At 41.2% G+C, this 24,924-nt stretch overlaps 1 protein-coding gene and 1 long non-coding RNA gene across 3 annotated transcripts; one reads left to right on the forward strand and one right to left on the reverse strand.

The window, feature by feature from the left end:
- The first annotated feature begins 1,570 nt into the window (after positions 1-1,570).
- On the forward strand, positions 1,571-24,563 carry LOC101740634 (elongation factor Tu). Of its 2 annotated transcripts, XM_062676826.1 has the most exons (8): positions 1,571-2,192; positions 16,926-17,384; positions 18,154-18,288; positions 19,222-19,340; positions 19,897-20,020; positions 20,939-21,189; positions 22,488-22,716; positions 24,325-24,563. In XM_062676826.1, the coding sequence occupies exons 2-8, from the start codon at positions 17,081-17,083 to the stop codon at positions 24,525-24,527; spliced, it is 1,365 nt and encodes a 454-aa protein (XP_062532810.1). In that variant the 5' UTR covers positions 1,571-2,192; positions 16,926-17,080; the 3' UTR covers positions 24,528-24,563. The 2 variants fall into 2 exon arrangements, with proteins under 2 accessions (XP_062532810.1, XP_004924340.1); XM_004924283.5 differs by lacking the exon at positions 1,571-2,192 and having other exon boundaries at positions 16,414-17,384.
- Positions 21,081-22,473, reverse strand: LOC134201617 (uncharacterized). The gene is made up of 2 exons (XR_009976981.1): positions 22,291-22,473; positions 21,081-21,794 (listed from the first exon to the last, which is right to left on the reverse strand). It is a non-coding gene; the product is annotated as an uncharacterized LOC134201617 (long non-coding RNA).
- Positions 24,564-24,924: the final 361 nt, after the last annotated feature.

The raw sequence follows: 24,924 nt of genomic DNA on the forward strand, positions 1-24,924 counted from the left end.
TCTGGAATGAACTCCCCAACGGTTTTTCGCGGCATGCTAATGAAACGAGATTTGTAAGGAATCACCACCCCTTAAATTATGGCCACGGCATCACCAGTCTCTATGTGCGAAAGTGACCAATCATAATGAGCCGTATCGTCGGTGGCCGTCGTTGGCCATAAAAACCATTTTAAAATTGCATAATATGATTAGGTCCAAAAATAATGACGAAAATGCAAAGGCTCCTCACCTTGTAAGCACAATTATTATCTGAATTGATGATGTTGATTACCTTGAATTTACAGAAAAAATCCGGCGTGCGTACCTAAAAAATACTTGTTTGTCAAAACAGCGGCATAAAAGTTTGGTAGATTAGTCTAGTCACTAAGTTCACAAGTGTGGTAGCACGTATGTTTAAAATCTGGGATCCGTTTAAGCAGCAATTAATAATACGATCTTGTGTCTCACAATGTCACTCAGGCTCTGATTACTGGTGGTGTGGGCGTGTTGTAACCCCGCCCGGGTACCACCACCTATTTCTGCCGTGAAGCAGTAATCCGTTTCGGCTTGTAGGGTGGGGCAGCTGTTGTACTATAAAACTCGAGTCTTAGAACTCGTATCTCGAGAGTTACCTACGTTGTTGATTTCTATGGGCTCCGGTAATCACTTGATACCACGTCGCAAAACGTCCTAAGTAGCCAGAGATCGCAGGTTAGGTATATCGAGAGAATAAGCGAAGAATCTGCCGAATAAATTAATAATGGTTCATAGATTAGCTTAATACATAAATTTTCAATTTATTTTTTATTGCTTACATGGGTGGACGAGCTCACAGCCCACTTGATGTGTTAAGTGGTTACTGAAGTCCAAAGACATCTACAACGTAAATAGCCCACCTTGAGATATAAGTTCTAAGGTCTCAAGTATAGTTACAACAGCTGCCTTACCCTTCAAACCGAAACGGATTACTGCTTCACGGCAGAAATAGGCAGGGTGGTGGTACGTATCTGTGCGGACTCACAAGAGGTCCTACCACCAGTAATTACGCAAATTATAATTTTGCGGGTTTGATTTTTATTACACGATATTATTCCTTCACCGTGGAAGTCAATCGTGAACATTTTTTGAGTAGGTATTTCATTAGAAAAATTGGTACCAGCCTGGGATTCGAACATCGGTACATCGCTACACACGAATGTACTGGATCTTATCCTTTAGGCCACGACGACTTCGAACATATTTTTGTTTTAATTTCGAGACAAACTACAAAATGGAAGTTTTTGATAATATGTTTTTTTTTGTCTTATACGTCTTTAAACCGTCCATCCCATTGTTCGGAAACTTGGTCCAGTCTCTGGCACTGCAGCGAAGGTTTCTGTTCAATATCAAGGTGATGTGACGCGCGTCTGGTTTCGACAAATGTCAGTACTTCATAAATCTAATGACAGTCTCAGTGGAATGCAGCCTTTTCACCACTATCAAATAAAGTTCATTTTTCTTTGTTGGGTCACAAAACGCCTAGTTAGGTTATGTCTCGTTTGCTTAAAAAATCTAAAAACAGGAAATTACTCAAGGATTGACTCGTAAGCGATAGTGCGATTGGCGGTCGATGAAGTGTTATGTTTTTTTCATATCGGTTAATGTATGTGCGAATAAGAACTTGTTTGAGCTGACTAGATCGGCTAAGTGACTGTATTAATTGTTTGGCGATTATAAAACTTGAATTCCCGTGAATTCCATGGGGAAATGAAGCTTAGCTATAGCAACGGGCATCGTGCTCGCAAAGTAGCTTCACGTCGTGGACACTTTTTTTATGATTGAAGTATTACTGGTGGCCCGGAGGCCAGTTTCACCAGGACAGGTGGGCGAGCAAAGGCTCAGCCAGGAGGGGTGGGATTTGCTAACAGCTGCCCGAGCGCCTCCGAAGAAGACCCAACAACTTGAGAGTAGCTGCTTCACGAATGAATCTACTACCGAATCGGAATCGCGACCCGCTGAGAAGATCCTCAGCGGGCTGATACATGGATTAGGTTGCACGTCGAACTCTTTGCCGAGTTCGACGAGTACGGTTACCGGGATCCCTAAGCCTGCTCCTAGTGTTAGAGCTGAAAGTTCGTCATGGACACTATCGCCTCATGAATGGCCTTGAAAACTACTACGAGATTTTTGTTGAAGTGGTCTGTAAACTTCTTAGATCCGGTTTCTACGTGTAGGTAGGTACTTGTTTGTTTGTTTATTTCGTAAGCGTATCTTTCCGGTGCACAGGGAAATGCTAACGCGGAGCCAATTAATCAATTAATGCATGACGTGTTACTATAACAAGCAATTAAGATAAGCAGTAAGCTCCGATACATTGCGATTGAGCGTTGCCGTAAAGAATATTAAAATTTATTTTATGCTTAAACCGGTTAGCTCGCTTACCGGAGTTCACCCACCTTGAGATATGAATTCTAAGTTTCATTTCTATATTACAACGGTTGCCTTACCATTGAAATCGGAACGCATAAGTACCTGTGCGACCTCACAACTATAAAGTACCTTTAGAATCGAAGTGGCTTAATTAAATGTTTTAATAAAACGAGTTTTATACTTCGAATTATCTATGAACATGTATTGTATGAGTTCATTAAAATTAAACAGTCTCCTTTACGCCAGAAAAGGACAAACTTGCTCTTTCCGTCTCTTTCAAATCAAGCGCATACCTACTTTAAAATATTAAAATCGAAAAACTAAAAAATGATAGTTCTTCAATAACATTATTGGCGTTTACCAAAAATTTATAATTTTGGATTATGCCACTTCAATACTAAAGGTTCAATACAATAGTTTTTTTTACTATCTAATAAATATACAGCGTAAGCCTCCTGTGACGACAATCAGTTTCCGAAGCTTAAATAAATAGATTAAAAAAGCACAATACAATACAAAACATTGTGTTGGACTTGGTTACAATGGTAGTGGTACAAAAACGACAGCTTTCTAATAAAAAAAGAATCATCAAAATCGATTCACCCAGTCAAAAGTTATGAGACAACGAACATTAAAAAAAACACAGTCGAATTGAGAACCTCCTCCTTTTTTGAAGTCCGTTAAAAATGTGGTAAATGGTGGCCTCGTCGACTACAACAAAAGTTTAGCGTAAAACTTGTTTCTAAAATCAATATCCGTAAACCTTATTGAATGTTTGTAGATGATGATGATGTCATTCAATATTTCTCTTACCAATTGTTGATCATAATAGAGTGATCGCACTCGCGTCGTATGACCTGTTAAATTCACCTCTTTTTGAGCGATTGAAAGATTTTGGGATTTCTGGGGGAAAATCCTAACTATCCTAAAAGACGTGTGGCACTCGGGGACTGCCGCGGTAAAGCTATTGCATAGCATTTTTTATCAACTTATGCAATTATAATTAGACAATAATAATTTAATAATAAAATAAGACCACGCTCTATTTATAAACATTAACAAAAGCAAAACACTAACTGTCCCCTTCACACTCATAAGCTAGACCACGCGAGAGAGAGATGGGCAGACTTTTCATGATGCGCATGTAGTGCGACGTCACGCCGCGTGCTTATTCACAAACCCTACACAAGCGCAACGTGTTGAACGCGAGCTACATGGTAGGCGGAGTGGAGGGTGTTAGATTTTACTTTCGTTACGGAATTTCATGATTCGGTCGCCGCGCTCAAATCCCGCGATAAAAGCTATGCAATAGCTAAAAATTTTTAGTTCAGATCCAGTAACAACGTGTACAAAAGTTAAAAACTAAAATAACAGGCATTAATAGCAAACCGAATTAACAATTTCATCTTTATCCGTTAACCTGAATACGTGTGCAAGTTTTCAAGTTATTCTTAAAGCCTTGAGGTCACCGAAAAGATGTTCAAAGATTCCGTTACATACAATCATACATAACTAATAAAAGGGGGTTTATAAGTGCTACCTATAAGCTTAGAATAAGTAAAAATTTACTTTATAGTATTTATATAAATATTAGGTACATCTAGTCGTTGTGGCCTAAGGAATAAGACGTCCGGTGCCATCGTGTTGAGCGATGCAGCGGTGTTCGAAGCCCAGGCGGGTACCAATTAAATATGTACTCAACAAATGTCAAGATTGACTTCTACGGTGAAGAAATAACATCGTGTAATAAAAATCAAACCCGCAAAATTATATTTTGCGTAATTACTGGTGGTAGGACCTCTTGTGAGTCCGCACGGGTAGATACCACCATCCTGCCTATTGCTGCCGTGAAGCAGTAATGCGTTTTGGTTTGAAGGGTGGGGCCGCCGTTGTAACTATACTTGAGACCTTAGAACTTATATCTCAAGGTGGCTGGCGCATTTAGGTCGTAAATGTCTATGGGCTCCAGTAACCACTTAACACCAGGTGGGCTGTGAGCTCGTCCACCCACCTAAGCAATAAAAAAATCATATGTACGGATTATTCTGTTCGCGAGAAACCAATATTATACTAACGATATTATGATCCATACGTAATCTCGTCATATGAGATTTACATATAGAGGAGTGAATGGGTATTTGGTTATAGCGAAACTTTTGCAACTTTACAAGAGAGCCATTTTAAGTGTAAAATTTTTAAAAACAAAATTTTGCGTTCATCCTCAGTGCGTTTCCAGAGAACTTTTTTTTCAAGTACCATCCGGCTTTGGAATGACCTCCCCTCCACGGTGTTTCCCGAGCGCTATGACATGCCCTTCAAACGAGGCTTGTGGAGAGTAATAATACCTACATATTTAGTTAGGCAGCGGCTTGGCTCTGCCCTTGGCATTGCTGAAGTCCATGGGCGACGGTAATATACAACATCAGGTGGGCCGTATGCTCGTCTGTCTACAAGGGAAATAAAAAAAAACTGGCCTGAAACTACTATTTCCTGTACTATGGAAACCAGGAACTGAAATACAGTTAAACTATTACAACACGGTAGGTACGTTCTTACAAAATCCCGTGTTATGCAAAACCATATTATATGAGACTAGAAGCCAGTACAAAAAGGAGTCATTTTTCGGAATGAAACATCTCAACTATGCCTGTAGGCATGTATTTTTTATCTATTTTAAACATAAAAAGTAAGCGGCAAAATTACGGGTATTCCCATAAAATAATCTGTCATACTGCATGCTGCATGTTCATACTGCTTAATGTAAATTTCTAAATAATATTAAACAAAAATCTCGTTATCGTATTGTGGAAGTACCTGTTGTGGCGGGTAGCCATCATACAACGCAAGATATTTGACAGATGCCTGAATCTCGCTTACGACATTTTCAAGATAAAGCGCATATATACAAGTTCCGAACAACAACATTCGGACCGTCGGTCTACCGAGCAATATCATCCGCTCGGTGGAAGATCTTTCCTTTCGTCGTATATCTCCAAACTGGTGTCCTGCGACGGAACAATTGCAGCCTTCACACTTCATCATCAGCGCATCAAGAACTTCAGCTACCACAATTCCCCAATTCTCGCAGCTAAAAGCAAGTCATCGACAGTCGTCCCACAGCAAGCCAGCATCGCAGCCTCAACAGGACCATCGCAGCCGACTCACCGCGCCTTCTGGTCCTACGGCACGCACCTACACTGCCTCATCGCGCAGCATTCAAGCTCAGTCTCGACTCACCGCAGACTTCGAGCAGCACTGGCGACAATCACGCAGCATTCAAGCTCAGTTTCGACTCACCGCAGACTTCGAGCAGCACTGGCGACAATCACGCAGCATTCAAGCTCAGTTTCGACGCACCGCAAACTTCGAGCAGCACTGGCACTTGCAAGCTAATCTCAGCACGGACAACGCTAACTAAAAACGACACTACCTCCAGTCTCGGAGGGGAGTGATGTGGCGGGTAGCCATCATACAACGCAAGATATTTGACAGATGCCTGAATCTCGCTTACGACATTTTGAAGATAAAGCGCATATATACAAGTTCCGAACAACAACATTCGGACCGTCGGTCTACCGAGCAATATCATCCGCTCGGTGGAAGATCTTCCCTTTGTCGTATATCTCTACACCTGTCAATCCAAGCACAACGCTACAGAGCGTTGACTAAAGATTCTCTACTTTGTGTCAATAATCCTCAATGCTGTGGGTCATGACTTCCCCTTCTCCTGATGACATCGTGGATCGAGGTTTGACAGTAGAGCTTAACTCGTCTGAAGATTTAATTTCCAAAAAAGCCATTTTTTCTTGTAACATGTTTCTAGACCATTTTAGGTATCATTTCTAACCCAACGAGGCGAACAATACATTAAAATTCGATATCGATAAAATTACAGCTCGTAAATCGATATCGATAAAATTGAAGCTCAGTATTAAGGTGCATTTTCATTTACTTGAATATTCCTACAAGGAAAGTCAACAGCCAGCTGATACCAGTAAATGTATACGTATAAAATTCACGGAAAACCCGAAGATCGAGATATTATAGTAAAACAACCTTAACTCATTATGTTTAAGTACATTTTCGTATAGCTCGACAAATGTTTACCAGTGTTGGAAACGATTGCGTATGACATTCAAAGTAACTTGGATCCTACGTATATGCGTAAGTAACTAACAGAGAAAATAACACGTTATAACAGGCCATTTGGAGACAAGGCTAAATTTTCAAATCGCAGATTTTTCCTCAATAATATAAAAAGTTTGTAAATCATGCCCCACAAAAGATCTCAGATCATTTCATGACGTTGTTTTTGTAGTAATTTCCGTAAAATATTAAATGGCCGATCAATAATACTATGTTGTCATTGGTGTGAATCATTTGATGATTAGTTTAGTTCCAAATACAATTCGCTGTAAACTGTTTTGTTTTTACTAGAAATAAATGATGCATTGTTTTTTTTTTTTTAATTTTTGTATTAGCTGCCCTCGCGGAACAAACCTAAGTGACATTTTAATGTCTAAATAAGCACATTAAGTATATTTAGTTTGGCTTTTGCATATGGATTAATAAATAAATGCGTTTGTAATAAATAAATTGTTATTAATTAGTTAGATAACTGTAAGATCAAGAGGTCAATAAAGTTCACATAACTAATTGTCATAGATTTACAAAAAATTCAATAGTCAACAAAAAGTGGAATTTCTTGCAAACTAATTTAATTGCTCTGACAAAGATAGAGATTGGCATAGCCAAGGGTCAAATCTTGTTCAAAACGTGTCATTTTCTTTGTACTATTGGTCATCAGTTCAACTATTAAGAAATATTATATATTGGTAATTAGGTAAAATTGTGGATGAAATATTTTTATTAGCCGAAAGAGCTAGAAGATATTTCTTCGGGGCGCTCTATAGATATCTGTTTGGCACCGCAGTAAAAAGTTTAGTTGCAAAGCAACAGAGCTGTCATTTATATTTTTATAATTTTTAAATTTTGTTTCTAAAGTCAGTTGGAATAAACTGTCAGCCATGAAAGTCGCATCATAATTTTATTTTATTTTATTGTAAAAATCTTCCTCCTCACAAATATAAATATCTAAATAAGAAACCGTCCGCTACATGGTCCATCGAGCCGAGATACCCAGGAAATAAGGGAAGTGATCAAAGTTTGATATTCAGGGCATATTAGTAATGTGTAACCCATTACTCTGTTTTTTGTTTAGATTATTTATATTTATCATATTACAAGCTGGGTTAACTATGTGGTTTGTTTAATGTGTTTTTGTTGGCATTTTTTTGGTAATAGTCACACTTGTAAAATTATTACTTTTTTATTAATTATAGGTGCGTACATAATAGTGTGACTGTATAGTTCATTTTAGTTGTCATTATAGTTCATTATTTCAATTGTAACTTCTATCAATGCCAGATTAACTAGCCCGCTTCTGCCCAAATACTTCCAAAATGAGTGAGAAAGAAGAAAAGGAGTTAGTTAAAAAACGAGCTAGTCTAAAAGGCCGATTGACTACATTCAGAAAGTACATCGAGGAATTGAGCGGTACGTTGAATCAGCAACAAGTAAATGAATTGCAATTAAGAATCGGTAAGATCGAATTATTATTTGAACAATATGACGTAGTACAAACTAAAATAGAATGCCTCGCTGACGATTTCAGCTCGCAAAGCACAGAGAGAGAAGATTTCGAATCGATTTATTACAAATCCCTTTCACAGGCTCAGGAGATTCTTTCTCGTAATTCTAAATTGTTACAAACCGATGCGCATAGTTTTGAGAGTTGTTCTCATGTGAGCAATCATCGCCTGGTTAAATTACCTACCATTAACCTACCCAAATTTAATGGTTCATATAACAATTGGCTGGAATTCCATGACACCTTCAGTAGTCTTATACATTCGAACGAGGCGATAGGAGAAATTAATAAATTCCACTACCTCAGGGCCTCGCTAGGAGGCTCTGCTGCTGTACTACTTCAGGAGATTCAGTTCTCTGCCAGCAACTATTCTGTGGCGTGGAAGCTGTTATGTGAGAGGTACGATAATAAGCGCCTATTAATTCAAACACATGTTAATAATTTATTTAATATAGACGCAATAAAGAGTGAATCTTCGTTTAGTTTAAGACGTTTCATAGATCAGCTGAATAAAAGCCTGAGAGCTTTAGAGTCGCTGGGCGAACCGACTGATCATTGGGACACTCTTCTCATCCACATGATGAGTCGTAAAATCGAACAGAAGACGCTGCGTGAATGGGAAGAGTGCAAAGGTCGTCTTGATAAAGAAAAGCCCATTTCTTTGTCCATATTTCTCGATTTCATTCGTAACCGGGCCGATCTATTAGAAACGATGGAATTTACTCGCCCTAACCTTCCTCACACACAAGTTCAGCCACCACAGTCACCTAAAGGTCAGAAAATTAAAACATTAGTTTCTGTCTCCGGAACGCAGCCGTCGTCGAGTGGCGGCGCTAGTATTATTTCTGGTTCCGGTACAGCATCGTGCCCACACTGTAAGGGTGAGCATTATCTTTATAATTGCGATAAATTTCTGAGCCTTAATAGTGAGCAGAGATGGGAATTAATTCCTCAGCTCAAGGTGTGTTACAACTGCTTTCGTAGTGGTCATTATTCGAATCGCTGCAGAAAAGGTGGTTGTACTTTATGTAAGCTTAGGCATAATATGCTGCTGCACACCTCTTCTAATAATAAACAGGGAATTAATCACCCCGCTCCTAAGCGTGACACCGCGGCAATCGCCTCCGCCATCCAGCCTGAACCTCCTGGTAACCACGGCCTAACGTTAGCCATGTATTCTGCCGCCGCACCTTCAGAGATTAGTAAAGATGGTATGTTTGCGACGGCTCTCGTTAAAGTTGTCGATAGTAATGGTCACGAGCACATCATACGTGCTCTTCTGGATTGTGCGAGTTCGTCTTGCATCATTAGTGAGAAAACTGGTCGCTTATTGAATGCCAAGTATATTGATATAGATAAACCTATTTTCGGCATCGATAAGACTAGAACTAACACTTCAAAAATGTGTTATGTTTCTTTCAGTTCACGCACTGAAAATTATTCCAAATGTCTTCTTTGTTATGTATTGCCGTCCATAACTGATGACGTGCCTTGCCATTCATTTGATGTTTCGCATTTAAATATTCCCGCTAATATTATTTTAGCTGATCCCCAATTTTATAGGGCGTCAGAAATTGACATGATAATTGGATCTAATATCTTTTGGGATCTGCTCGGGACGCCAAAGATCAATCTGGGAGATAACATCTCTATCCTCTGGGAAACTCGACTTGGCTGGTTGGTGGTTTCCGGGGATCTAAGTGATGGTCATGGATATGCTCCCCTAATGTGCAACTTTACAAAACTTACAGACATTTCTCAAGATCTTGATCTCGGCGTTGATGACACTCAGAACTTGCTTTCGCGGTTCTGGCAGCCGAAGGAAGTCGGCCTTAAGTCATCATACTCCGAGGAGGAACGAAAATGTGAAGAACATTTCGTTAAAAATACGAAACGTCTAGCTGATGGTTGTTTTCCTGTGGGTGTACCCTTAAAACAATCTGCGGACTGCTTAAGTAACGGACAACTCTAGTTACCTTGCCGTAATGTCTTAAGCAGATCGGCCTTGAATGCAGTGACAAGAACATCTCAGAGATCATCATTCACGACTTCTACGTGAATGATCTGCTCACGGGGTCTGACTCATTTCAGGAGGCGTTGGACATTAAGAAGAAAGTTGCCGCCGCAGAGCTAGCCTCCGCCAGGATGCCTCTGCGCAAGTGGAAGTCCAACGATCCTCTACTCTGTCTTACTAGTGATCCGTGCGACGATAGTTCGTCCCTCAGTTTAAATATCGGATCCCTTGAGTCGTGTAAGACATTAGGCCTCAATTGGCAGACAGCCACAGATGAGTTTTCTTTCTCTGTCGATTCGTGTGAAGCCTCGCCTTCTACGAAACGCTCTATGCTTTCTGTCACTGCACGCATTTTTGATCCCATGGGGTTAGTTTCTCCCTGCATTGTTCCTATTAAAATACTATTGCAGCGGCTATGGGTTCATAAGTTATCATGGGACGAACAGCTCCCATTTGAAATAGCCAAAATTTGGGCTAATTTAATTAAAAGCCTTCCGCTTTTAAATAATTTGTGCATCCCTCGCCTTATTGTTTGCGAGGCTTATACTTACGTGGATCTCCACATTTTTACAGATGCGTCGCAAAGCGCCTATCGTGCTTGCCTTTACGCGCGAAGCGCGAACGTGTATGGACGAATCAAGGTCTCGTTACTTATGGCCAAGAGGAAGGTGGCTGCATTAAAGCCAACTACGATCCCTCGGTTGGAGCTCTGTGGGGCTCTGGTAGGAGTGCGCCTCTACGAGAAGGCTATTGATTCGCTCCGGGTTCAGGTCAGGCATACTACTTTTTGGACTGACTCGACGATTGTGTTAGGCTGGCTTAAAATGTTGCCTAGTAAATTACAGCCTTTCGTTCGCAATCGTACGGTGGAGATCATGGAGAATCCAGACTCCCTGAAGTTCGTCCTGAAGTCTCGTTACACCTTTCAGTTCCACGTGATGATTCATTTATTGATTTCAGCCGATTCTCAAACCTATCTCGACTAAAACGTGCTGTGGCCTATGCATTGAGATTCATAAATTTATGCAGAAAGCTATATCCACAAACCAGTCATTTAAGCTCTAAAGAGTTACAGAACGCTTTGAACTTGATTATTAGGAAAGCTCAGTCTGAGTCGTTCGTCGAATACAAGCTCCTAACTCAGGGACATTCGTTATCTCCTAAAAGTCCCTTCAACAAGTTCAATGTCTTTCTTGATGACGCTCAAATTATGCGTGTTGGTGGCAGGTTTGGAAACGCGTCGGAGTTTTCGTATGAGAAAAAATATCCTATAATCCTACAGTCCACTCACATTCTCACAAAACTCGTATTCAAGGCTGAACATATTAAGCTTATGCACGCTGGACCCCAACTATTATTAGCTTCTATAAGAGAAGTCTACTGGCCTATTGGCGGTCGCAATTTGGCCAAGGCCACTTACCATAATTGTATAAGATGTACTCGCATGCGAGCATAAACAGTTTCTCCTCTTAAGGGAAATTTACCTGTGCACCGCCTCACTCCTGGTCGCCCGTTCGAGTGTGTAGGCATCGACTACGCTGGACCCATCTCGTCCGCTAACCGCCTTGGTCGAGGTTGTAGAATCGTTAAGGTCTACATCGCGATTTTTGTATGTTTCAAAACAAAGGCGATCCATATCGAATTAGTAGGTGATTTAACCAGCAATAGTTTTCTCTCTGCGCTACGCCGGTTTGTATCGCGGAGAGGTAAGCCTACTCATATATATTCGGACAATGGTACGTCATTCGTCGGTGCGTATAAACAAATCGGTACATTCTTAAAATCCAATTGCAATTCTTTGCCTGATGTTTTGATCGAAGAAGGTATTAACTTCCACCTGTGTCCACCTTACTCTCCTCATTTTGGGGGTCTTTGGGAGGCGGGGGTTAAATCTATTAAATTCCATATGCACAGAGTATTGGGAAATTGTAATTTAACTTATGAGGAATTGATCACTGTCCTAACGCAAATCGAAGCAATATTGAATTCTCGGCCGCTGACTCCACTATCAAGCGATCCCGATGACATGATGCCGCTTACTCCTGGGCATTTTCTCATTAGCCAGCCCCTTACTGCAATGCCTGCTGCTGAGTACAAGGACTGCCGGCTAAGCAATCTCACCAGGTTCCAGCGGTTAGAGCTTATGCGATAACATTTTTGGGCCAGATGGTCAAAGGAATACATTAGTGAGCTGCAGCAAAGAACAAAATGGCGCACCAACCAGTCATCGCTGAAGCTTCACAGCCTGGTTGTGGTGAAGGAAGACAATCTCCCGCCACTTAAATGGAGACTGGGCCGCATAGTAGCTGTCTATCCAGGGTCCGACGGAGTCAACCGGGTCGCAGACATTCGTACCTCAAGCGGAGTCATCAAGAGGTCTTTTAATAAGATTTGTCCCCTGATTGCGGATTAGTTTTGGGTTGAAAGGAAACCTTTCAACATCCGGGGGCATGTTTGGCACCGCAGTAAAAAGTTTAGTTGCAAAGCAACAGAGCTGTCATTTATATTTTTATAATTTTTAAATTTTGTTTCTAAAGTCAGTTGGAATAAACTGTCAGCCATGAAAGTCGCATCATAATTTTATTTTATTTTATTGTAAAAATCTTCCTCCTCACAAATATAAATATTATAACGGAACGTAATTTCCGAACGTGCGATACCGCCCCCGCCGCCGCCTTACCGCCCGCTGAGACAGAGCTCTCTGAGCGCGAAAACACACGCCCTCAGCGCGCGCGACGACGACCAGTAAAATATTGCGAGTCTTAGTTTAAGTGTACGATTCTCAACTCATTTTGTATTTTGTTAGTTATTGTGTCGCTTTTTTATATTAAACCTCATACCAAATCAGTGTAAACATTATTTATATATCATCTTCGCCAACAGCCCGGAACAACGAACTCACGAAAACTCACAAAAAGCCGCCAGTCGGACTTGTAGTGTTAAAAAATGGCGCCCGAACGTTTAGCTGTGAAGTGATATTTATAAGAAATTATTGTGCCTGCATGAACGATTTGTGTTTTCCTGACTTTACCGACTAAACCGTCGTCAAATAATGCCGCCGAAGAAGATGCCCAACTCCGAGGAGCGCGACGCGAGAGCCGCGTCGCCACCCCACGCGCCGTCGAGTGACGCGCCGCCCGCCAGTGTTTGCTTCCGCCCGGAAGACATCACCATGCTGATCGACACCCTTCAACGAACGCAGCTAGACGCGTTCCGGGAGCTGTTAGATAGCGTCAGGCAGTCGGCGACTCCTACATTCGACCATCGGCCCGCCAACAACTTCAGCCGCTGCAAATCTGTATTCAGCGGACGCGCAGACGAGTCAGTAGAAGGTTTTATCGACGCAATAGAATCGTACAGAGACGCCGCCAATGTTCCCGATGACGTAGCCGTAAAAGGCATCTCCATGTTGCTTACACACACCGCCGCTACCTGGTGGCAGGGCATCAAGCATCAAGTTTCTACATGGGAAGACGTCATCTCAAATCTACGAAGTGCTTTTGGTGATCGCCGCCCACCCCACAGAATTTATGTCGACCTATTCGCAGACGGCCAGCAGCCTATGGAGAAAACCGACCTGTTTGTCGCCAGGGCTCGAGCACTCCTCGCGAAGCTACCTCGAGGCGACTTATGTGAAAAAGTGGAGCTCGATATGATATACGGATTACTGCATCATAAAATTCGTAAACGCCTTCGTAGAGAGGAAATCACCAGTTTCAATGTTCTCCTGCAAAAAGCACGAAGTATTGAGGATTCTACGAAAGAAGCGCATACTTCAAACGCCGTCGCCGAGACATCAAAGGGTGCCGCCGCCGCCGCCCGCGCTCGACTCGAGCCGCCGCGGCCTGCAACGCAGCGTGTACCTACGGCCGCTGTTGAAGTTTCCCCACGCCAACGTTCGTCAGGCGATAACGCCGACGCCACTCCGACCGCCGAAAAACCCAAGAAACGTCGATACTGTGTTTATTGTAAAAGTTACGGTCATACGCGTGATCAGTGTCGTAAATTGTTATTAAAACAAACCGCGAATGACAGTAACGATAACGTAGTTAGTAAAGTAAATAATATTAAATGTTACGGTTGCGGCGCGAGCGGAGTCATACGTTCTAATTGTTCCAAATGTAGTTCAAATTTTAGCGCGGTCGATTTTATTCAAATACCGCGAACGCGATCGCGAAGTACAACGACCGCTGAGACATCAGCTGTTGGTAAGTCGTCCGCCCAGGTGAGTAATTTGGCAAGTTTACCTATGGTTTTTACTGGGGCTGTACCTGACTTGTGTTTATCCAGTAGTGTTCATATTGAGCGCCCAAATTATGTTAATTCATCGCTACACACTGCTCAGCCAAGTTTGGTATCACGTAATAATGTAAGTACACCCCCCGTAAATAATAATTTTGCCCGTAAATGTAATGTAAACTCGTCCCATAAACGTGTTGATAAACAAATTATTTCAAATTTGCCGCGTTCCGACGATACGCCTTTGTTTACATACTTATCTCGTCCTGTTAAGCAGGGGGAGTGTTTTAACCGCACTCATGTACCTAGCGAATTGAAATCAGTATCTCCTAGGGAATTTTGTGTTAATCAGTGCGTCGTAAATAATAGACATAAAGGGAAAACGAAACGTTCTCGTCAGTGTCCATCACGTGGTCCGTTACCAACTAAGGCGACCATGATTTTTTCAGGACAAAACCACAAATTCGATAATAAAAGTAGGGTGACCAAAAATTTTTCAGGACACAACCTGGAAAGTTGTGCACCGGTTAAAGGGACCACAAATTTTAATTGTGATAGTTTTGTCACCTTTTCGTCTGTAACTTCTTCGCAAAATGGCAACGCGCGACGACCTATTTTAGGTATAGAGATTTTAGGAATCCGAGGTAGAGGTTTAATCGACACCGCAGCCAAGCGAACTGTTGCCGGTTCTTCACTCTACGCCCTACTGCAACAGCATAATCAACCTTTTGTGCGTAGTTCTATGCATGTTAAGCTCGCCGATGGTTCAATGCAAACACGACAAATGCTGACAACGACACTTGACGTGAAGTTATTACCGTGTAAGATGATTCTCACAGAATTCGTCGTATTCCCGGACGCCCAGGATAATGACACATTATTGGGTGTAGACTTTTTAGTAGCAGCTGGTTTAGCCATTGACTTCGATACTTCGACATGGCGCCACCAAGGTTCTGAACGAGTTTTTCCATTGGAGTTCGAGTACCCTAGTGACCTCACGCCTTGTTCTGCTGCTGATTTCTTAAGAGAAGACGAGGGAACTATGCTGTGTCCTCCAGAGCGTTAACCGCCTAGCTTCTTTTCTGCAGTGCAACGAGGATGTCTTCAGACCAGGGGGAGCCCCAATGCCTTACGCTGAACATCATCAGGATGATAGGAAGTAGCAAACCGACAAAATTCAGTTCTCTGGTCCCAGTTACCAAGTAGGTGATCTAGTCCTTCTCTCTACGCACTTGTTAAGTGATGCCGCCAAAGGTAGAACGAAGAAGTTCATGCCTAAGCGTGACGGACCCTACCAGATTAGTAATATCGTTAGTCCTACTACCTATGAGGTTACTGATTTGAATTCGCAGGTTTTAGGGAAATTTCATGTTTCTGTATCGTAATCAAACCGGTCAGGTCTCAGCTCCAGTACAGCCTCGACGCCTGCGTGGACGGCCCCGTCTTGTTGTTTCTGCCGAGCCACTAACGAGGCGTTCTAGTGACTCGGAGGGGGAGGATATAACGGAACGTAATTTCCGAACGTGCGATACCGCCCCCGCCGCCGCCTTACCGCCCGCTGAGACAGAGCTCTCTGAGCGCGAAAACACACGCCCTCAGCGCGCGCGACGACGACCAGTAAAATATTGCGAGTCTTAGTTTAAGTGTACGATTCTCAACTCATTTTGTATTTTGTTAGTTATTGTGTCGCTTTTTTTATATTAAACCTCATACCAAATCAGTGTAAACATTATTTATATATCATCTTCGCCAACAGCCCGGAACAACGAACTCACGAAAACTCACAAAAAGCCGCCAGTCGGACTTGTAGTGTTAAAATATCTAAATAAGAAACCGTCCGCTACAATATCTGTGGGACTGCTATGACCACTCTTTCTGCACTTTGCCCGATCGACAGAATCCAGTAGGAATAACTGCAGTATATCTACTGCACGTACTCACTGCAACTAGACGCATGATTAACCTCAAGGAAACGTGGTCGGCGAAGTCATCGATTCTACATCGATGGCTGGTTTAAATATTTGAGTGCGGTAAACAATTTCGAGACGATTTAAAAAAAAAAAAATTGCTTAGATGGGTGGACGAGCTCACAGCCCACCTGGTGTTAAGTGGTTACTGGAGCCCATAGACATTTACGACCTAAATGCGCCAGCCACCTTGAGATATAACTTCTAAGGTCTCAAGTATAGTTACAACGGCTGTCCCACCCTTCAAACCGAAGCGCATTACTGCTTCACGGCAGGGTGATAACTGGTGGTACCTACCCGTGCGGACTCACAAGAGGTCCTACCACCAGTAATTACGTAAATTATCACTTTGCGGGTTTGATTTTTATCACACGATGTTATTCCTTCACCGTGGAAGCCAATGGTGAGCATTTATTAATTACGTATTTTGTACGTACATTTGTTCATTAGAAAAACTGGTACCCGCCTGGGATTCAAACACCGGTGCATCGCTCAACACGAATGCACCGGATGTCTTATCCATTAGGCCACGACGACTTGCTGTCATCTGGTTCGATGTATGGTTCAATGCTTTTTGTACAGGTGTTAAAGTGTAAGGCGAGCTCGTATTTTAAGCATTGTACAAAATAACTTGGCTAAACATTATCTGAATGTAGACTGTTTCTAGACGAAGAACGAATGTGAAATGTCAACTGTCAATGAATTACCGAACGAAATGAAGTGGAAAAATAAGAAAATAACCTAAAAGTTTTGTCAACATTTTCTGAAAAATAACAACAAACAAAGTAAAGTTTATGACGAAATATTTATAAGTACAATAAAATGTCCTGCAGATTAATTTTACGATCAATATATTATCAGTGTAAGAAAAACACATCATTTAGTTGTAGTTCTTACATAAAAACCCGTTTTAATGGCTTAGTACAATTGGAATTAAGAAACTTCAGTACCAAGCCTAAAAGTGATGTAACAGAAAAAAAACACTGCAACGTTGGGACAATAGGACACGTAGACCACGGGAAGACGACTCTTACAGCCGCTATCACGAAAGTACTGGCGAAAGACGGTCTAGCAAACTATGTGTCATATGACGAGATTGATAAAGCACCGGAGGAGAAAGCTCGCGGTACGTGATTTATGATGATTATTAAATTTTACCAATTATATGGTACTTTTTTCTACCTATTCGCTGGTAATGTAAGGGACTATTCCAGTATCGCATTCACAGTTAGGTGAGCTCAAGAGCTCAACCTGAAAGAATTTGCTAACACCAGCCTTAACAAGAGCAGTAGTTCGCATAATCTATCATTGTATTGGGACTGCGACCCACTGGAAAGATCCAGCGAGAAGTTCAGTGGGCTGTGTCGATGGGTTAGTTTGCTTGTCGAACTATTGATCATGAGCGATTAGTTTGATCAAGACAGTGATCGTTTATGTAGTGTTACAATGTAGTTACAGCCTATCTTTTGAGCAATTGAGTAATGCACCACAATGATCAAAAGTGTACTTATGTGTTATCATGGACACACCTCTTGGAATAATCATGCTAACCATTAAATGCTTCCTTGTTATAAATGTACATCCTAGATCCTTTCTTGAACATTCCATGAATCAAGATCCCCTAAGTGCATAGACCACTAAGAAAATTATAATAATGCCATAAGCATAATAATAGTTGGCTTTGTGCATTGTTTATAAAAGTATGTATTTTACTGAAATGGTTGGTGTGTGGTTCTTCTTTTGTGATGTCTATAGTGCTATTAACTACTTATCCTGTGTAATTCAATAAATAAAACAAATTGCATCTGTATCTTTATTGGTCACATTAACATTTCGATGATCATGCTTATGGACTATTTGGATCAAGACTTGAAACTGATGTTATTAAATTATAGGTATTACAATTAATGCTGCTCACGTCGGTTATAGTACTAAGCTACGTCATTATGCACATACGGATTGTCCTGGTCATGCAGACTATGTACGTAACATGATATCCGGAGCTTCACAGATGGATGCCGCTATATTAGGTAGGTGTATTAAAAGTTATTGCTATTATAATTGTAAGAATTATTGAGTGGTGACCGAAAATTGCAGCATGAGTAGCTTTCCCAATGACCACCTGCAAAAGGTTGCTATGGATGGAGAACTGGGCTGATGATGATATGATCATGGGGAATTATTGAATTAATTAGATTAATTGCAAATATTCAAAATTTTCATTCATTAATTTATTTATAATTAAATGATATTGAAACATGCATGCACAAAGAACTGTTGTTGAAATTCACAACATTTTATTTTAAATTGTAATAAATGCAAGGCTCAAGAATAAGATATCCAGCATACTCATATTCAGTAATCTCACCATGCTGGTGTTCAATTGACACAGGCAGATATTAATTGATGTATTTAACATATTAACTAATGTTGACGAATGAGTACCGCAATGAAGGGATAGCATAGTGTAATAAAAATCAAAACCACAAGAAGACTTTATTTATAATGAAATTTCACCGAATAATATTAGGGAACTTATACAATTAAACAAATCAAAATAATTTAACATAAATTAATTCATACAGTAGAACAAATCTTCCAATGCACTTCAAGGAGGCACCGTTCCCTAGATACTGGCTGAGTTACCTCGTTGGACAGCCAGACTCACTTTCTGTGCAACGTACCAGCCAGCCTTAGCATCATGTGTAGCTTCCTTTGAGCGTTTGGAGATTGCTGACATACCACAAGAATATTATGATATTTATGTAAATTTCCCCAAACCACCTTGAGTTTTACAGTATAACAACTGCTCCACCCTTCAAACGGAAATGTATTACTGCTTCACGGCCGAAGCAAGCAGGGTGATGGTACCCACCCAATCTCACAAAACGCCTTACAACTACTAAATAAATGTTCACCATTTCTAAATACCTTCCAATAAAAATTTAATGTTTCCGTTTCAGTGGTAGCCGCAGATGACGGACCCATGCCGCAAACTCGAGAGCATCTGCTGCTAGCAAAACAAGTTGGCATACGCTACGTTCTAGTGTTTATCAACAAAGCAGATATTGTTAATGATGAGGTGAATTTCAATATTTTATTTATAAAAGAGTTACGATAGAATTTTTGATTTGTCAAATATATTATGTACGGTAATAGAAAATCTAGATCAGTGAATTTCAATATTTTTTCACGTGCGTAACTCACTTTTAATAATTTTAAAATTTGACGCAGACAAAAGAAAGATTTTGTTTACCTATAATACTGCTTAAAATAGCTTAAGCAAATAATTTTAGTGGTATAGTTGAGAACCACTGCCCTAGTTTTTTTTTTTTAATGTACTTAATGGCTTGGACTCCAGGCTATTAGGCTAAATGTTCATTTATTATTTGTGTTATTATGTGTAATGTAGTATTTTATTGCATTACATAGCAACCTCAGCTGATTAGTAAGAAAGGTCTCTATTCCTCCACTACCTGCAATAAAGTTTTAGCGGATATGGGGAGGACATGAAGAAAATATTATCGGGTATAGAATAACGTAAAGTCTTGAACGCTAAGCATGACTAAAAATTATTTTTGATGGTCGAACAGAACTTTTTCAGACATTTTTTCAAGATTAAAAAAACCAATTCGCAGATTATTGAACTGGTCGAAATAGAAATGCGTGAGTTGCTCTCGGACTTCGGCTACGACAGCGACGGCGCCCCGCTGATCTGTGGGTCGGCCCTGCGGGCGCTCCAAGGGGACCCCTCCGAACACGGTACGTACAGGTAATGAAATGGCTCCAGTGAATTATTTCAATATTCATCTGCAATATTATCGAACCCATCTATAGTTGGGTCAAACCCATTTCTTTTTGTTTAATCTAACATTGTGAGACTAATGTCCATAGACAACAGCGATACACCGACAGGAGGAGTAAATCCGGCTATCAGGAGATAATATCTAACTAACGTGGGTTTCACCAACAACAGCCGCCAGTTTTTTACTGGTGGTAGGACCTCTTGTGAGTCCGCACAGGTAGGTACCACCGCCCTGCCTATTTCTGCCGTGAAGCAGTAATGCGTTTCGATTTGAAGGGCAGGGCAGCCATTGTACTGTTACAAGTGAGACCTTAGAACTCATGTCTCGAGATGGGTGGCGGCATTTACGTTGTAGATGTCTGAGTTCCGGTAACCACTCAACACCGGGTAGGCTGTGAGCTCGTCCAACCATCTAAGCAATAAAAAAAACTTCAGCCCTTGGGATATTGGTCGTACTCCTGTTCCGTATACCTAGCAAATGCCACAAAACCTCGTCCATATAATATTTTAATTTTACTGGTGATAGGACGTCGTGTGAGTCCGCACGGGTAGTTACCACCGCCCTGCCTATTTCTGCCGTGCCATGAAGCAATAATGCGTATGGTTTCTGGAGACCAGGTGGTCCATTAGCTCATCCACCCATCTAAGAAAAGAATAATAATGAACGCATATCTGACCGTTATGTCTCCCATCTCGACGTTCATTAAGTATTGCACAAACTGAAAAATAGAGTATCATATAAAAAAATTTTTTTGTTCCATTTATCAAATTTTCTGCTCCACAGTTTTTTGTAATCTCAAAAATATTAATACATTCAACGTATGTCGTGTGTATATTTTAGGTGAAGATAAAATACTCTTAAATTGTGGTCTCAGGTGTGCCTTCAGTGCAAAGACTTCTTGACGCTATGGACGAGTACATCCCCCGGATAGTGAGGGACGTGACGTCACCATTCCTGATGCCCATAGACAATGCGTTCACGGTGCCCGGGAGGGGAACCGTGGTGGTGGGCACCATAAAGAGGGGGGTGATGAAGCGAAACGATGACGCTGACCTCATGGGATTCGGATATAATATCAAGACCACGCTATCAGACATACAGATATTTAGGAAGAGCGTCCCGGAGGTATGTCAGTTAAATTGCCTGTTTTTTTAAATTTGTTGAGGTTAAAGCCTGAGAGGATGAAAGGGGATTGCATGCAGCAGAGATGCGAATGTTGCGATGGATGTGTGGAGTAACGAGAATGGATAGAATACGGAATGAATATGTTAGAGCAAGTCTGAAAGTGTCACCTGTGACAGAGAAGCTGAGAAGTGCGCGTTTGGGATGGTATGGACATGTGATGAGACAAAATGAAAATGAGGTCGGTAAGAAAATGTTAACTATGAATGTGGAAGGATATAGAGGAAGGGGTAGACCTAAGAAGAAATGGATGGATTGTGTGAAAGACGATATGGGTAAGAGGGGAGTGAGCGAAGAAATGGTGTATGATAGAGGAGTATGGAAGGAGATAACATGTTGCGCCGACCCCAGGTAACTGGGAGAAGGGTAGGATAATGATGATGATGATGATGATGAAAGTCTCATGTGTACTTTGTAGCCGTAAGCGTGACTTTCGAAGCAGCTAAAGATGAGGAGGTCTCACAGTATGTCTGCATTGATTGAGCAAACTTATTTATTAACTTTGTTTTGGGTTATGGTTAAATAGTTAACCATAGATCAAGTATAGACTTGAGACCTTAGAACTTATGTCTCAAGGTGGGTGGCGCATTTACGTTGTGGGTATCTATGGGCTCCGGTAACCACTTAACAACAGGTTGGCTGTGAACTCGTCCACCCATCTAAACAATAAAAAAAATGTCATATTATTTTTATCGTGTGAGTTGTTAGTAATCATGGGTTAAGTAGGTGTTTCATTAGAAAAAAGTGGGTACCTGCCTGCGGGATTCGAACCCTGGTACAATCGCTCGATACGAATAGGTAGACCACGAGTCTTATCCTTGAGGCCACAACGACTTTTTTATAGCTAAACTTTAGCTAAACTAGTCCTTGACTAGATTGTCCGCTCTCAGATAGTTTCCACTACTCGACGAGAGACGGCGCTGTCGGTCCCTGAGTTTTTTTTGTTTTTTTTATTGCTTAAATTGGTGGACGAGCTCACAGCCCACCTGGTGTTAAGTGGTTACTAGAGCCCATAGACATCTACAATGTAAATACGCCACCCACCTTGAGATATAAGTTCGACGGTCTCAGTATAATTATAACGGCTGCCCCACCCTTCAAACCGAAACGCATTACTGCTTCACGGCAGAAATAGGCAGGGCGGTGGTACCTACCCGTGCGGACTCACAAGTGTTCCTACCACCAGTAATGGGTGCGCCGGCTACAGTTTAAACACCAAAAAGCCACGTTCGTTTCGCCAGGCGATAGCTGGTGATAATGTGGGGGTGCTGTTGAGAGGCATGAAGATACGCTCCGTGGAGACCGGCATGCTGCTCTGCGCCGCCAGGAGTATGAAGATGACGAATCACTACAAGGCGAACATCTACTTCTTAACTCGAAGCGAAGGAGGCAGGAAGAAGCCGGTCTTCTCTAAATATTCGCAGCAAATGTTCAGTGGGACTTGGAACATCGCATGCAGAATCGATTTGGGTACGTTTCCATTGTCACCTCTTAATTCACAGATTTGTCACTCGGTATCAGCTACTGAAGTCCACGGACCCTTTAGCTTTAATTGTATTAAAGTAGCAATTCCTTTTTTTAAAAAGGATTTTATGACATGGTTACTAAGATCTTTAAGTCATGTCTTATTTTAATTTATATACATATTTTTATGAGAAATGATAATATGGGGTGAAATGAAATAAGATGAAATTAAATGAAGATGATTAATTTAAGACATTAATCAACTTGGATGAAATTGAATGAGGTTGATATGGGATGAAATATAATCTCAATAAAATGGTGGTCATTTACTGAGATTTTTTCAGTGGACTTTTTGGAGGATCCCGAGAAGTTACGTCCGGCAGCTTTGTTTCATATTTCCACATTTGTGAACTTTCACAGGTATTAAACAGTTAATAAACCACCGTTATTACTCATTTAAACCTGAAGGAACATTAAATAGACAAAATAAAACAAATCACACAACTTCACTCCTCGCGTTCCCGCCAAAAGCCCAGTAGCGTTTCCATTGCTCTAGGCGGTAGAGCTGCATCAACGCATCTCTTCTCGTATGAGTTAAAAAGGGTGCGTGTACTTATGTACGCGCTTAAGAAGTTATACTTTATTTTTATTAAATTTATTTCTTTTTTTTATTATTTAAATACTAATCAATTTGAAAAAAAATCGATTAAACAACATCCTCAAACACGCATATTGGACATCCCTTTTCTTGACATCGTATAAATTCGGTAATTCTCGGTACGGTTTGGAAAGTTCACCTGCGTCTATATTCAGACTCGCTAAGTTACGTCGGTCGTATTGTAATGAGCGATTTAGTGGACAGCTTCAACTGTTAATTTTATGTCACGGTGCGCGCGCATCGTGAAATTTCACTCTCATCAAATTTTCATAACGCGCCTTAAGAAGTATAACTTCAAAAATCTGCCAAAGGAGAATAAGCAACAGCGTTCTCTAAGGACTACGCTTACTGGTGATAGGGAGTCTTATACCAACATGTTATCTATTCCTGCCGCGAAGTTATCAGACTTTCTGGTTTAAAGGGTGGGGTAGCTGTTATACACTTAGGACACTTAAAACATCTAACGAACAATTTAAAATACTCAATTCACTTCTTCCGCTTCGCTTCAGATGATCCGTTCGCTTCGAGTAGTTCCGATTACTAACTGACTTCGTGTCATCTTTGCAACGCTTTTATAGTCGATACGACATTTCTAGATTTATCGAGAACATTCCGGGCAGTCGAGTAGGTTTGATGTTTGTTTCCGCTATCTGACAATAGATGGCGTTGTACTTCTCGAGCGTTCTCGGCGTTACTAGTTTCTTTGATATTCGTACCATACGACTATACCTCCACACTACAAGATATATGGACTCTGGTTATCTGTTAGGCCTCTACGCATAAAACTAATACAAAATACGAATAACAATATTTTGTGTAGTGTATATATGTGAATAGCTTCGGCCATTCGACTCCAATGTGGGCCGGCTACACTCTATATTTTATCTTCCCAACGTTTGGCTGTCTTCGTTCCTCTATCTAATAACAGTTACTAATATTAGGTAATAATGTTGTAGAACCATCAATGCACATGATGATGCCGGGAGACCACGGCGAAGTGTACCTCACGCTGCTGGAGGACATGGTGATGACGCAGGGACAACCCTTCACCATCAGGGAGAACAATGTGACGGTCGCGACCGGCATCGTCACGGAGACCCTCTCCTCGGTGGACGTGCCGAAAGGGAAATTAGGGAAAGTTGAGTTGAAACTCGATTGATGTACAATGTAGTCGTTAATAAATTATTCTAATTGTTCCACTTGTTTTATTTTAACCGATTTGAAACAAAAGAGGGGGTTATCAATTGAACTTCGCTTTTCGTTCTGTACTGTGCGTTACATGCGAAGCGTTATGAGGAATTGTTTGAGACTGGTGGTAGGACCTTTTGTGAGTCCGCACGGGTAGATACCACCGCCCTGCCTATTTCTGCCGTGAAGCAGTAATGCGTTTCGGTTTGAAGGGTGGGGCTGCCGTTGTAACTATACTGAGACCTTAGAACTTATATCTCAAGGTGGGTGGCACATTTACGTTGTAGATGTCTATGCGCTCCAGTAACCACTTAACACCAGGTGGGCTGTGAGCTCGTTCACCCATCTAAGCAATAAAAAAATGATAA

Source organism: Bombyx mori, chromosome 28 (genome assembly GCF_030269925.1).
Source record: "Bombyx mori chromosome 28, ASM3026992v2".
In the NCBI taxonomy this organism is placed as follows: domain Eukaryota; kingdom Metazoa; phylum Arthropoda; class Insecta; order Lepidoptera; family Bombycidae; genus Bombyx; species Bombyx mori.